Source organism: Crinia signifera, chromosome 2 (assembly GCF_055691185.1).
Source record: "Crinia signifera chromosome 2, ASM5569118v1, whole genome shotgun sequence".
In the NCBI taxonomy this organism is placed as follows: Eukaryota; Metazoa; Chordata; class Amphibia; order Anura; family Myobatrachidae; genus Crinia; species Crinia signifera.
Genome location: NC_139218.1, coordinates 323801181 through 323816523, shown reverse-complemented (window position 1 = coordinate 323816523; position 15343 = coordinate 323801181). Strand labels below are relative to the sequence as shown.

The following is a 15343-nucleotide window of genomic DNA, read 5'->3' as shown; positions in this document are numbered from 1 at the left end:
GCCACAGAGGGATGCTAATTGCTGCGACTACAGGCACAACACTGACTTCTTACAAAAAAATTATTACAAAAAAGACTGGTATTATTCCACATTCTTGTTGCCTTTATCAAAGTAAGCTGAACCAATGCAGAAAATCACATACAACAAAGATATAGGGAGGTGAATCAAATAAGAGGTGCTAAATCTTCCTAGAATCAAGCTTTTCCCCCCAACATTCCATTGGACAGAAAAAAAAACAGTTAACACTCAAAATCTTAAAGAGTAAACAACGCCAATACAATTTAACAGGCAATACACAGAGAAACACCTAATGGTTTAATCTTCATGTTGGCTTCAATTCAAAACCTTCGATCCTATTTAACTTCAACTAAGTGAAGACTAGAAGAAATTTGGACATGATGTTTGCAAGCTCAAAATATAAGTTTTTTTCTCCTACCATTAATTGTGAAGTTCCAGGCAAAAGTGCACCACCATTCCAGGATTCCTTTTTCAATGTATCCGTGGTGTTGCAAGTGTCATCTTATGAATGATGGATGAGCCAATAAAAGCACATTTGAAAAAGTTTATCCTAACGTATTTCCCATTATTGAACAACTTCTGCAAAAAATCATCTTCAGCTAGTGTAGAAAGATTTTTTAGGCATCAAAACTAGCGTTTTTATTCAAATTGTTTAATGCAAGTGACATATCCAGTGCTGATGCTTAACTCCTTTTTTGTGTTTGTGTGTTTCTCTGAAAAGTACTTTTTGCATGTTTTAATTATGTTTAGTCTAAAATTTTGGTTTTATTGAAAAATTGTAAATAAATCATATCAAAGACTAATCACCTTGGATTGTTAATGTTAAAAGCAGTAAACCTAGTTGCTCAAGGTTTCTCATACATAGCAATGTTTCACATTATTATTGCATTAAACAGGTTTGCATTTTTATTGTTAATGGAAAAATTTGGTTTAAACCAAAAAAGTTTTTTTTTTTTTTCCTAACCCAGCTTCTCCTAATCCTTGTTGTATTCATGTTTTGGTTAGTTAAGGGAAAAGAAAGAGAAGGAACGGGAAGAAAGGGAGCAAAAGATAAGGGAGGCTGAGCTCCTTGCTGCCGCTGCTGCAGCTGCTGCTGCTGCTGAGGAGAAGAAGAAGGTAAAGAGAAGGCCAAGGGTAAAGGCAGCTCCCCCTGTTAAGGAGAGAAAGCCGGACAGGAAGCAAGTCGCACAGCAGCGACGGCTGGAGGAACGCAAGCGCCAACTGTTTATGTTGGAAGAACTGAAGAAACCCACAGAAGATATGTGTTTGCCTGATCATCAGGTACGTTTGGGGGTGGTAAATTTGTTACAGACAGTTGTAGTTGAGAGCACTTTCAAATAATGATGTATTTGTAAGGTTATCTTCTTAATAGTGGACTACATGTAATAATAATAATTTTTGTAACCGTTTTTTGTTTCAGCCATTACCAGATTTTCCACGTGTGCCAGGATTAGTGTTACCCAGTAGTGCCTTCTCTCACTGCTTGACCATAGTGGAGTTTCTACAGACCTATGGAAAAGTATTTGGCTTGGATGAAGCTAAGGACATACCCAGCCTCAGTACATTACAAGAGGGGCTCTTCAATGTGGGCGACAGTTTAGGAGAGGTGCAGAACCTGTTGTTGAAACTGCTGCGCGTTGCATTGTTCGATCCGGGGCTTCCAGCATATTGCCAGGTATCTGAAAGGAAGAGAAAATACTTGCACTACAGATCTATAACAATCTCTTTAATTCCCATACAATCCAATGGCTTTATTTACTTATGTGTTTTGCTTTTTTTTTCCTGCTTTCTTTTACTTATTAGTCTTTAAAAATCTTAGGGGAAAAAGTTTCAGAACTCAGTCTAACCAGGGAAAATGTTTCTGAAGTTTTGCGGATCTTCCTTGAGGCACACGGTGGTGACCTTGAGCTGTGCGATAGCCTCCGCACTCATCCGTTTCAGGCTCATCCTCCGCACACAAAAGCTGCAGGGATTGCATTTCTTGTTAATGAGCTCAATGCCAGTACTCTCATTATCAGGTAAGATATTCATTTAGATTCGTTTTAGGTTTCTTCTTGACTGTTGTCAGTCTAATGGTGTGTACACACGGTCAGATGTGCCTTAAGATCCTATCCACGATCTGATCAGATAGGATCGTGGATAGGATCTTAAGGCACATCCGATTTGCATCTAATCTTGACTATATAGTGCAGATCTGTACTATATAGACAAGGCAGCCAAGACTTTCTGGCTTCCGATACGTGAACGCGCATCGGGATCGCAAGGGTTAAAACCCTTGCGATCTGCATCCGATGCCGATCCGATGTTGACTATATCGTCAACATCAGAAAGGAAATCGGACCGTGTGTACACACTATAATAATACAGCCATGCCGTACAGGAAGGGCTGTAGATGCAGGAAAAACATTTCTATAGTTACCATAATGTAACTTCTTTTGTGTATTTATGCAGTGAAATTGATAAAACTCTGGAGAACATGTCTAACTACAGAAAAAACAAGTGGATCATAGAGGGTAAAATTCGCAGGTAATAGTCTCTCTCTCTTTTTTTTTTTTTTTTTTTTCATCTGTATTTATTTCTTGTTCAACTGTATTAATGTGTGCTGTGTGTTTATTTTTTCAGTTTCTTTTTTGTAGTTATATATAACAATATATAGACTAGGGGTGAGCTGGTACAGTTTTACTCCGATCTCAAAGCTGGATATTATTGGCTAACCAAAACGTCACAGCCTAATTTGGCTAAAATAACTGAGTAAAACTAAATCTGCTCACCCCTAATATATACCCATCAGGCTTAGTAGAGAACCTTCCACGAAAATCTTCTTTTTTTTTTTTTTTGTGATGGGGGTTGAAATTAGTTTCAGTCTTACAAAACTTGATGGATTGTTTACTATTTCTTTAGAGTATATTTATAGAATGAATACGTAAAATTAAAACCACATTTTCTCTATTCACTATGGGGGGGGGATAAAAAAGAAAGGTACTCTTTACCTAGAAGGGCGCCCACGATTTTGATCGTGGGCATCGTAAGGAAAAAAAAAATCGCGTCGGTTGCATCGCATGCGATCAAAAAATCGCATGCGATGCGACCGACGCGATGACCGCGATTTCCCATAGGGAACAATGTTAAATGTCCCAATTGACCCGATTTTCCATAGGGAACCATGTTAAATGGCCCACAGAGGCCAAATAGGCACCCTGAAGTGTGAAATGGCCCCCCAATTGATAACGCCACCCCACGATCCATGTCAACCCGAAGCGTGGCGAGCGCAGCGGTACGCGTCCTCCGACCTTTTCATACCCCCACTATCCACGTCGGTGTGGAGTTGAGAATAGAAAGTGTGGCGAGCCACCGAGCCCGAAGCGTGGCGAGTGCAGCGAGGGGACGCGGACACCTTCACAGGTATACGCGTCCCCTCGCGGGCTTCACAGGTGTCCGCGTCTGCTTGCCACGCTTCGGGCTCGGTGGCTCGCTGCGCTCGCCACACTTTCTATTCTCAACTCCACGCCGACGTGGATAGTGGGGGTACGCGTCCTACGACCTTTTCATACCCCCACTATCCACGTCGGCGTGGAGTTGAGAATAGAAAGTGTGGCGAGCGGACGCGGACACCTGTGAAGCCCGCGAGGGGACGCGTATACCTGTGAAGGTGTCCGTGTCCCCTCGCTGCGCTCGCCACGATTCGGGCTCGGTGGCGCGCTGCGCTCGCCACACTTTCTATTCTCAACTCCACGCGACGTGGATAGTGGGGGTATGAAAAGGTCGGAGGACGCGTACCGCCGCCCCTCGCAGGCTCGCTGCGCTCGCCACGCTTCGGGTTGACGTTGATCGTGGGGTGTCGTTAACAGTTGGGGGGGCCATTTCAGACTTCAGGGTGCCTATTTGGCCTCTGTGGGCCATTTAACATTGTTCCCTATAGGAAATCGCGGTCATCGCGTCGGTTGCATCGCATGCGATTTTTTTAGTACATGCGATGGGCGCCCTTCTAGGTAATGAGTACCAAATGAAATGTCCACCACCCATTTTAGATTTTTAGTTTTTTTTTTTTTTAGCTGTGATAGGATTACCAAACAACTATTTCTGCATATTAAGTTTTGATTTTCAATGTATTACATTATTTCCTAATCACAGCTTTTTTATCCAGTTTATTGGAGGCATCATGGGTAACCCCCCCCCCCCCAGATTAAATCAACATTTGATATAAAATTATGAACACACCTGTTTTTTACTGATACGGAATGACCCTGGGATGATCACCTAATCTTCCCATAGATTGAAGTTTGCATTAGGCAAGAAAATGGGCAGACAGGACTCCCCTGTTTGCAGTTCAGAGGAAAGTCGGAGGAGACGCATTGTACGCGTCACTGATGAGAGTGAGACTCTGCTGGGGGATGAGCCTGAGTCGCTGAAGCCCTCTGCGGAGGAAAGTGTAAGTTCTCAAATAAGTGCAGAACATTAAAGCACATGTTAACTCCTCCATTTTATACCAGCCTCCCCATATACATTGCATTTTTGTCTAAGAAAAGGAATGACTTGTTGACGTTTTATTAGTGAGCTATGTACCTGTTTCCTAGGAGCAATTCTGATCGGGTTTAGGCTGAAGTCTGAAAGCGGGATGGTTGAATATTCATCAAGTACTTATGAGTTGCATCATCCTAATCTCACTGTAGTTGCTAGCTTGGCAATATGTTTTCCCATTCAGTACTGAAATTGCCAGATCTTTGAGTGTACGGATGATGCATTCGGGGTGACATACAAAATAGTTATGGAGAAAATCATTACTAAATAATGCTTTACTGCATGTGTATGTGAATAATAAATCAGCAGCTGATTAAATGTTACCCTGTTCATTTCATGGGTTTACATTGCAGGAAGAAGTGTCGGCTAGCGGGAATAATATGGACCCGGAGAAACAGATAGAGAAACTCACTAAGGTAAACCGTTCTCTAGAAGTGTGACAGAAAGGATATCTGACTGTAGCTGGATTTCGTCCTTAGGGCCTTCGATTGTGTCTTTACAAATTACTGACCTTGCCCGATGTCTACCACTGACTAGATAAAATACTAGCCAATCAGCTCTTAACTGTCTGTAACATAGCAGTTAGGAGCTGATTGAACTGGCACTTTATCTCTCTCCTAATCTTTATAAATAGACCTCTCCATAATTACATGGATTGTTGAAGTAATGTAGGGTACACACCAGGACGACCCGCTCACGATGCACATCGTGAGCGGGTCGTCAGTGTCTCGTCCGACCCGCTCACGGTGACGCGGGGGGGCACGACCCGCTCACGATGTGCACCGTGAGCGGGTCCGATCCGATGACGACCCGCACCCGGCTGTATGGTCGTCATTGAGATCCTACCTGCAGCAGGTAGGATCTCAATAACGACCGACCCGCGGGACCGCGCATCGGATCGGTATCGGTCCACACCAGGACAGAAAAGGGCCCAATCACCACCCAATCTACATCCAATTGGTCGGAATTGGATCTAGATTGAGGGGATCGGGCCCTAGTCGTCCTGGTGTGTACCCAGCATAACACAAAAGCTACAGCAGAAAACAGTTATCTAAGAAATTGTTCTAATGTACCTAGTTAACAAATTATTTGATGCAGTTAATGTAGCTTTCCAAAATAACTTATACTCCTTTTACACCGCCGCAAAACCCCGGGTCTTCGGCAGGTCAGACCCGGGTAAGCAGCGGTGTAAATGGGACACGCCGTGTCCCTTTACACGGCGATCAGTGTTTCCAGCGGGGATCCCAGCGGTCCCGGTGCTTGGAGATGATGTCCTCTCCAAGCGCTGCCTCAGTCTACACTGCGGGTGGGCACCTCAGTGTAAATCCCGGGTCGGATCCGGGATTTTTGGTGTTAAAAGTGTATAACACTACATTCTTTGTAAATCATATAGTTGTTAAATGGATCACTGACCCCTCATAACTTCACCTCTTTATGGGTCCTGCATGTACTGTAGTTGCAACATGCACATAGCATTGTACTGGAATCACTGGTGTATCTATACTTTCCGTCCGGAATCCCGCACCAGTGGCAGCAGCACTGCAGAAACCACCAGGAAAATGGTGCGGCAGCAATAGGATCTCATTGTCTTTAGAGCCCATTGCTCTGCTGGTTAGAAAGAGAGGTCTGGACAGAGAAAACATGGGCCTCCTCCTTTCTTGATGCTCCTCTGGCTAGAATGCTGGTCTATGTACACAGACTAAAGTTGTATTTAGAGTAGTATTTATATTAAGTGTTAACTTGAATCATTTATATCAGTGTTTTTCTAAACTATTATTTTTTTCTATAATATTGGTTTACAGCGCCAAATGTTTTTGCGAAAGAAAATAATGGGATCCTCCCAAAGGCTTCGTTGTGTGTGTCTGGGGCAGGACCGATACCGAAGATTCTACTGGATGCTCCCACACTTAGGTGGCATCTTTGTGGAGGGCTTAGAGGACAGTACTGGTGAGTTTTATACTATGCACCTTCTACCATTCTATATAGCAGATGTTTAATTTCATACTTACTTATAAAGTCTTTACATTGGTGGTGTGGTTTGGGAAACAAAAATATTTAAGCAACAGGATATCTTTAACTTGAGCCAGATTCAGGTTACTCACTGACCGGTCCATCTTACCTTTCAGTTCAGGCTCCAGAACATCCGCAGGCTGAGCTGCCAGAAACCTCTCATGTAAAGAGTGAGGAGGAGCAGGAAGAAGAGGAGAAAGAAGACCAATATTCCTGTTCTCTGAATCGCTCAAGGGGTCGTCCACGCAAATCAAGGGCCGACTCAGAACATTGTAAATACTGTCAGTGTCCTGTATCTCAGGAAGCTCCACTAAATGGCCTTTTGCAAGCAAGTACCCCTATTTCCGAAAGGCCGCAGGACGTGAGTCAAACAGCATTATTATCGTGGCTGACACAGTGTCAATCTTCTATCATGAACAGTACTGTGCTGACACCAGAGAACAGTCCCCCTCACATTGAAGCTTCTCCCTATGAACTTGGTCCCTGTCCTGGAGCCACAGACACAGATGAGAAAGAAAATAAGTTGTTTAATTTACTCCCAAGGACTTCTTGCACTGACCCATCCCAAGAACCCACTTCTCAGTCAAACCTCCTTCCCCTGCCATCTTCTGCTGCGGCTACACCACCAACACAGGTGAGACTCTCATTAGGATTGCTTGTCCGTTTTTCATTAGCTTCTCTATTGTCTTCATGCGACATAAGTGTTCTGTATTCTAATTTCACACTTTCTAGCATCCCATTTTCAGGACACTGCATTACAGCGGCATATCCAGCGCAGTGAGAGGAGCTTTGCGTCTTTATAATGGCAAAAGCTTAAAGCGCTGCCTCCTCTATACCTCTTTAGGCTGCCTGATAATTATGGTTCCTATCTAACAAAGCTTCAAAGGGCAGAAACAGGACTATCGGACAATAGAGGGAGGGGAAAAATGACATTCTACAACAAGAACAACCGGAGTTTGGATAAAATAACAGAATCCATTAATAATAACAGAAATCATTAGCAAATAAGCATACAGTGCGGGCACATAATGATGGACAATAAGGCATTTAACTTTAAATGCAAAAAAACCCCGCCATTTTCTATAGCATCCATTATGTGGAATCTGGATAACATACAGCCGTCCATAATGGCGGGTATACTTTGAATCTACTATTGTCCAGAACTGGAGTCGTTAAATTCAAAAGTATTTAATCTGTAGAACATTGTGAAGGTATGCGCCAAGGCCAGGTGGCTACTGGGCACAGCAGATGTCTCTGCCATGCCATCCAGAGAGCTCCCTTTGATCTGGAATGCATATTTTCCAGAACGGTTAGTCCTGTTTCACAGTAAGCCATCAATATGTAAGCTAACTAGCCTATTTTCTGAACGTTGTAAAGAACCAACAGGTCATCAATCCTGGACACGTGTCCTACAAACACATTTTAACTATCCTGTTAGCATTCACATAACAGAGAAAGCTTTCGTCTTCTGTTTTTATGATTCAATCTCTTATGTTAATCCCCCAACATCACCTAAGTTTACGTACGCTGGCTTTAAATAGTGTGGCTGTGAAGGTCATTATCCCTTGGAGGTACCAGTGTTTCTCCAACATCCATGGGGGACACAGGAATCACCTTGGGCACCAAGCAATTATATTTCTTTACATAGAAGCACAGGCTCCCTCTTCCCCTATATCCCACCTCCAGCCCAGGATTCCAGTTTTAGTTTGGGCATGCTTTTAAGGTAGCTCCGGTTAGTCCCCATTAAGGCCCCCATACATTACGCTGACTTGTCCTGGGAGAGCTCAAGGATTTGGCACTTAATGTACTATTTTTTTACATGTGATAAATCGGATGCGATTTATCACTTTTAACCCGGAGAGCTGGGTAGCGGCAGGAGAGCAGGGTCAAGGGTAGCGACTGGAGAATAGAAAAAAAAATCATATTCAGGAGTGGGCAGGCGCTGATTGGCTGAGTCTTTTGAATAGGATTTTTTATATTATCTCGCCGCCTGATGCTACCCCGGACCCTGCTCTCCTGCCGCTACCCCGGGCCCAGCTCTCTGGTCCCCACTATTCTGGACCCTGCGGTCGGGTCCCCACCTGCCGCACCAGGGCCCTGCTGTCAGGACCTCACTCTCTGCTGTATTGACAAAATAGATTTATCTTATGTGCAGGTTGTCTGACGTCCGATCCGATGCGCACGGGAACCGCGCATCAGATCGGATGTCATACACTACGCAATTTGGCTCTATTTCACCCAATCCTCCGGAATCAGGTGAAATCAGGCCCAAATCGCATAGTGTATGAGTTCCTTTATTTTGTCCATGATTTCATGAGTTCATGATTTTATTTTGTCCATTTGCCCATTTGGTTTTGTCAGCCACCCTGCCCTTTGTCCTCCACAGCCTTCCTTAAGAATCCTATGGATAGCTAGATGGAAAATTTCCCTAAAACGATCTTTTCTAATGCAGCTCAGACTACCAAGAATATGATCTTCCTTCCAGTGTTTCCAGGTCTGACTTATTGTTTCTTGTTGAGCATATTCAGGGGAACAGGCACTTATCTCGGTGAACAAAACACAATACAAAAACAAGTGACAGTTGATACGTGGCGCAATGCTGCCTTAAATCACAATCCCTGAAGATACACCTTTACTTCAAAGCACAAAATTGGAGAAAAGATGGGATATAGACAAAATGGCACAAATAAGAAATACTTTAAGTTTTTCTGTTCAGACTCCTCTTTTTATGAGATGAGGTTGCTCTCAGACAGGTATTGGTTACCAGGCCGTGATGTTTTGTGAAAAAAGTTGATTTTAGATGGTATCCCTCTTATAAAGGTTTCTTTTGGCACGATCTCGGGGGAACTCAGCCTCTCGAGATGGACGTTTTCTTAATTGTGAAGTAATTTCACACGTGCTCAAAAAAAAGGAAATAAAAATAGTGTCTCAGGTTGCAGAGTGACTATATTAGGTAAGTGGGGGGCTGAGCAAAAATGATGAATTTCAACAGCGTACCTCACTTACGTTTATATTAAGTAGAGAACACATATAAAGGTTTCTTTTTGTTGAGTTAAAAGAAAGCGTACCCCTACTCACGATGTAATTTGGAGTTTTTAAACCTATAAAGGTTTCTTTTACATGTGTTTCTCACTGGTGCAGCAAACTGGGTGCTTGTGAAAGCCAAGTGTGCATCTACTGGCACGGTAACTCCAATATTCCAGGATACATAAAACATAAAAGGTTTGCCAATATGATTGGGTGTAACAAGTTTTGGTTTACACAAAAGGTTTATCCACCATATGGAATGGCGTACCTTACTCACCCCTTTTAGTAGGGGGCAAATGCCCGTAGCAGTTTATTTTCCAATATATCAATTATTGATCGATGGTGTTATAAAAATAGAGCCGGGGAACCAATTAGATAAAAAATTCCGGTACTTATGTATTATCTGGGCTCCCATGTTAAATGAACCCCATTTTTTCATACCCCTACTATCCAACTACGCATGGAGTTGATTTTATACAGTGTGGCGAGCCACCGTGCCCGAAGCGCGACGAGCGGACACGGTCTCATAAGAAAAACGGGAGCCCAGATATTACATAAGTACCAAAATTCCTCCACAAAGTTTAATCCATAAAAAGGTACTTTACAAATGTCCCATGAACAGACCATGTGGACATAGAAAAAAACAAAATCCAAAAATTCCAAAACCAAAAAAACTTTAAAACATGAATAAAATTAAAAGTTTAAAAATAAAAAGTTTTATTCATGTTTTAAAGTTTTTTGGGTTTTGGATTATATGTCGTGCGACCTAATATCGTGGGCGCCGTGATAATACACAAGTACCAAGCATTTTTTAACCGGTTCCAGGGCTCTTCCCACTAAGATTTTGAAGTCCAGAGGTAAACATGCCTGATCTGCATGATGCCCAGCGGCTAATCTGGCCCCAAGCATTCTGCCTGAGGGGGCAATCATCCACCTGGGAACTCCCAGGGTGGGAGACTGTGTTATTTTTGTAGATGTCTAGTAGTCAACTACTTTAGACACTTGGGTAAAGGAATACTGTAGTTTCCCAGGATTATGCTCTTACCCCCAGGAATGTCATCCAGCCCATAGGCCTTCCCACATGTCTTTTCTCTCTCTTTTGGCTTCCCAACTTTTAACCCGTTATCCCATTCTTTTGCGTTAACCATTTCCTTGTTCAGAAACCAAACCAAACATTCTGCCCTTTCTGAACCTCAAGTGATTCAACAGATACCTTCATGTTCTGAGATGTCACATGGAGTCTATGGGGCAGATATATTAAGCCTTAAAGATAACCGTGAGGGTGGTAGGAGCTAATTGGCTGAACGTTTATGACTGCCATTTTTTCAAACAGCCTGTAACGTGATAGTTGCCAGCTGATTGGCTGCATGTTCATCACTCTTAAGCACCCTCACAGTTATCTTTTTTTTTTTTTGAAGGCTTAATAAATCTGCCCATGTGTGCGCCATTCTTCTGGCTCTGGAACGGAACCGGGGCATTTCACGGCCCTCTTTTTATATCCAGAATCACGCAAGCCCCCCCCCCCCCCCCATCCTGTCCGCAGTGTTGGGTCCGTGCACAGATGCACAACATCACTCCCCCGTGCGAACACGGATGCAGACAGATTAGAATAAGGGCCTTAGTGTAATTTGTATTTCCTGACCAGCAGAACTGCTTTTTTATTATACCCCTTTCACATAGCCAAAATAACCCAGGTTTGACCCAGGTTGCTGATGTAATGGCCTGGGGCGAGGTGGGGTGTGAAAGCACCAAACCTGATAACCTGGGTCAAGCAACCCGACATTTCAACCCGGGTAATAAGAATGGCTAATCCCGGGTCGCCCTCTGTATAATGAGACCCATCCTATGCTTGCAATGTGAAAGGGGTTGATAATGATCTGGTGTTTCAGAACTGGGGTGTCTGTCATGTATGTCTTCTTTCGTCATCTTGGAAGAAGATAGGGCTTTCCCTGAAACCCAGTCTTCCTTTTAGCTAACAGTGGTTCCTTGGTTGCATTTGAATCAGAACATTGTGATACCAGCATTAGACTAGAATAAGTGTCCACACCAGAAGAAGAGGGCTTTAGACCAGGCATGTCCAACCTGCGGCCCTCCAGCTGTTGTGAAACTACACATCCCAGCATGCCTTGCAATAGTTTTAGCATTCCCTAAAAGCAATACTATGGCAAGGCATGCTGGCATGTGTAGTTTCACATCAGCTAGAGGGCCGCAGGTTGGACATGCCTGCTTTAGACGTAGTAAAGGGCATTTCGAATAGGTCTCTGTAGGATGTTGTGTAGTAATAATCTGTTTGTACTTTATGATGCTCACAAGAGAGGCTGACAAGCTTCCAAAAGTGTCTTACACAACTTGTACAGCTTACCTTGGGACAGCACTACCCATTCCTGAAAATGTAATGTTACATTCCGGGATAGTGGAAGCTTCCTGGTTGGCATGGCTTAAGGCCTCGACTTTGCTGGGTAGCCACCTGGTCTTAGGGACAGCTTTGGGATGTACTGTACCTGCTGTAAGTAACCAAGTGGGCCCTAATTGGTTTCTATAGAAAATGAGGGTTTTGTATTGAAGTTAGATCCTTTCATGTCGGGAAATGCTTGATGCCCTCCCTCAATGTATTTTGTTAGTGTATTCCTTTATAATTGTTTGATTCTGTAACCATTTTGCGAGTTAAGGTGGTTTACATAGTTGTGGAATGAGCTTTTCAGCTTAAAGTGCCGATGCTCCTGTCACGGTACCCCATGGCATCCTGTGTCCTCTAACAGACAGGGAGGAATTCAGTGTTGTACAACTCCCATTTCTCCTTCATCCATTGGGGCACTGTTACATTTGGGGTATAGAAGGGTATGAGTACAGCCTGGTTTCTCCTCTATACCATGCTGACCTCAGTTTAGATTATGTGCCTGAGGGAGCCAGGTGCTGGTTTTGGGCTGCAATCAGCCTTTATTTTCGTTCTTTTGTGGCATTAATTTTCTCTTGTGAAGATCAGACTGCAAGACTGCCACTGTTTGCCTACACATTTGGCAGCCGCCAGTGGGACCCGCGTCATGGCTGACAGAGACCTGTATTGGGTTTCTTACCCATAGGGTCACCGGGCTTTGTACGCTGTCCATGCACAGGGATGGCTAGGGAAATCATGGGTACCAAAGCCAATATTTTATTTATTTATTTACAGTTTCTTATATAGCGCAGCATATTCTGTTGCGTTTTACAATTGGAAACAATAGGGATTAAACAAACCGACATAGAGGTAGGATGCCCTGCTCGCAAGCTTACAATCTATAGACTATAACCTACCAGCACAGTTCCTGCTGAGATGGATTGCCACCAGAAATGTAAATGGCTGCAGCAGGAAGATGACTGGGGGTGCGGGGTTTAGCATTTATCTGCCGTCCTCACTCAGGTGGCTATGCTAGGGTTTCCTTTTTTTCTGGGCACTCGCTATTGGTCCCAGCCAGCCCAAAGGGTAGGAGGTCCCAAAACAATCTATATACCTTACCATCTACATTGTTGGTGCCGTCTCTTTAAAGTTATAGGCTCATTATAATTATCAATATCTGTTCTGCAGGTCAGTTCACTGGCAGAGGACAGACCTCATTCTTTTGGCACTCCACTACCATCTGCACTTTGCCATGTATGTAACAAACCTATGAGGAAGGCCACCACATGTAGCTCAGCACTGGAGAAACGCAGAGGACGACCTTCCAGTAAGATGTTCACACAAATAGAGCAAAAGTACTTCAATCAGCTTATAGACCGGCCCATACCAAGCGGTAAGTTCCTTTTACGACCTAGCAGTCCTGCTCCCAGTCTTATTAACTCACCCGTAGTAGTACAGCCTGGGAAGTGTTGGACAAAACACTATAGATGTTTACTGAGTTAATCATGAGTCTAATTCCACCTTCAGCCCAAAATAATTATTTGAAAACGGAAATAAATTATTGTTTGTAAGGTATCTCCAGTTTCCAAGCCCTCGTTATTTAGTGTTACAACTAACACTTAATTGTATCTGTTTCCTTGATGCATAGAAATGAAAAATACATGGTGGTGGATAAAGGACCCAGTCATGCTGGAATCATTAATAAAATCTCTGCACCCAAGAGGCATTAGGGAAAAATCTCTGCACAAGCATCTCACCAAGCATCTCGGTCACCTCAAGGAAATGTGCACACGGACGGCTACCAGTAAGGTTTTTCCTTTCATTCATTCATTTAGAGGCTAGTAATAGTCATGACATCAAACTTATAACACTGTATAACAGTACCATTTATGAGCAAGTGATCATCATTTTATATGTTAACTCATTTACAGATTCTCTTTTTGAGTCCAAAACCACAGAAGGTCCTTCAGTGAGTCAGGAAACACTGGACGAATGGTCCGTAGAGCAGTGGACATTCCAAGTGGATCTGTCTGTCCTCCAGTGGGTGGAAGACCTGGAACAGAGAGTTATGATTTCAGACCTCCAATTAAGGGTCAGTCACATCTGCTGATACCAATTTTCTCTTTTAATTTTACTACAGATCATCTATAATACACTATATAAATTTTTAGGGTTGTAGATGGTATGAAACCTAAACAAACTGAAATTGTGGAACTATGAGACTGTAATAGAGCAACTTTCTGTATTCTGAGTGTTAATGATTTACTTTTGAGAATGACATTAACGTGGCCTCCTTTCAAATCCATTCTATACTCAAATGGTTAGGTCATGTGCAGGCTGGCCATATTTAACCACCTCTATTCAGAGCCAACTGTTGCTTGGTAGAGACTCATTAGGACAGACAATGGGCAGTAGTCAATGAGCATTTTGGCGATGTGCAGCGAATCCTGTTTAGGATTCGCTGCACATTCGCCACTGCCCGCTGCGTTCTGGAGCCTCGCCGGCTCCAGTATTCAACGAGTCAGGGGCTCGCTGCCCCTGGCCGGCGAATTTTAACTCCTGCGGTGATGCCGCAGGGAGCCTGAGGACGGCGGCAGGCAGGGAGATGGAAGTCACCCCGCCTGCCCCAGAACGTTTGTGGGGGGGGGGCACCCCGGGAGCCAGGCAGCACAGGCTGCCCCCCGGGGGTGCCAGCAGGGGACCGGGTATATTCACTACACCCGATCATGCATATGTAATGATCGGGTGCAGTGAATATATGAATATCTAATGAGCGGCTCGGCTCCCGGCCCCCTGCTGGCTGGTCTGTGTAAAAAAAAAAAAAAAATTGTTTTTAAAATTAAATATATATTCATGTGCTTACAGCACATGAATAAAAATAGCATTGAATAGGGTGATTCACCGTTTTAGTCAAAAATTCGCCTTACAGCACAAAATCGCCATAAAAACATGGCGAATCAGCCTCATTGAATACCGCCCAATGAATACCTAGACCTAACTGTAAACACACACAACCTTTATTGCGTTACACTAACATTATTTCTCCAATTTAATATTTTACTGTGCCATATTCCTCCTTTTGGTGAAGTGTCACGCTTTTGCGGAACTCTGATTCCCATGTACTAATTAGTTTCTCTACCACATTTGGGGACATTCTGATTGTTAGATCAAGGTACTGAATAAGGGAGGGCAGGGTGCTAGAGGAAAAAGGGCACTTCGTATTCAGTGGGGCAGGCCCGTTGACGTCACTAATGTGGGTGGGCCTGCCCAGCGCCGTCACTAATGTGGGCAGGCCCGCCCGGCGACATCACTAATGTGGGTGGGCGGGTAGGCCGCCCAGCAACGTCATCAGTGTCTGCCTTGGGGGCGTGCAGAAACCCACAGCGGGGACTGACG

General features: G+C 43.8%; 1 protein-coding gene across 4 annotated transcripts in view; it reads left to right on the top strand.

The window, feature by feature from the left end:
• Positions 1-15343, top strand: part of BAZ2A (bromodomain adjacent to zinc finger domain 2A) — an 84836-nt gene that overhangs the window by 62594 nt on the left and 6899 nt on the right. For all 4 annotated transcript variants that reach the window (XM_083169237.1, XM_083169238.1, XM_083169240.1 and 1 more), the window contains exons 13-23: positions 1024-1299; positions 1439-1693; positions 1822-2036; positions 2470-2544; positions 4291-4447; positions 4890-4952; positions 6339-6483; positions 6663-7180; positions 13136-13340; positions 13596-13751; positions 13879-14039. In XM_083169237.1, the coding sequence (XP_083025363.1) occupies positions 1024-1299; positions 1439-1693; positions 1822-2036; positions 2470-2544; positions 4291-4447; positions 4890-4952; positions 6339-6483; positions 6663-7180; positions 13136-13340; positions 13596-13751; positions 13879-14039 (2226 nt within the window). The remainder of the gene's footprint in view (positions 1-1023; positions 1300-1438; positions 1694-1821; positions 2037-2469; positions 2545-4290; positions 4448-4889; positions 4953-6338; positions 6484-6662; positions 7181-13135; positions 13341-13595; positions 13752-13878; positions 14040-15343) is intronic.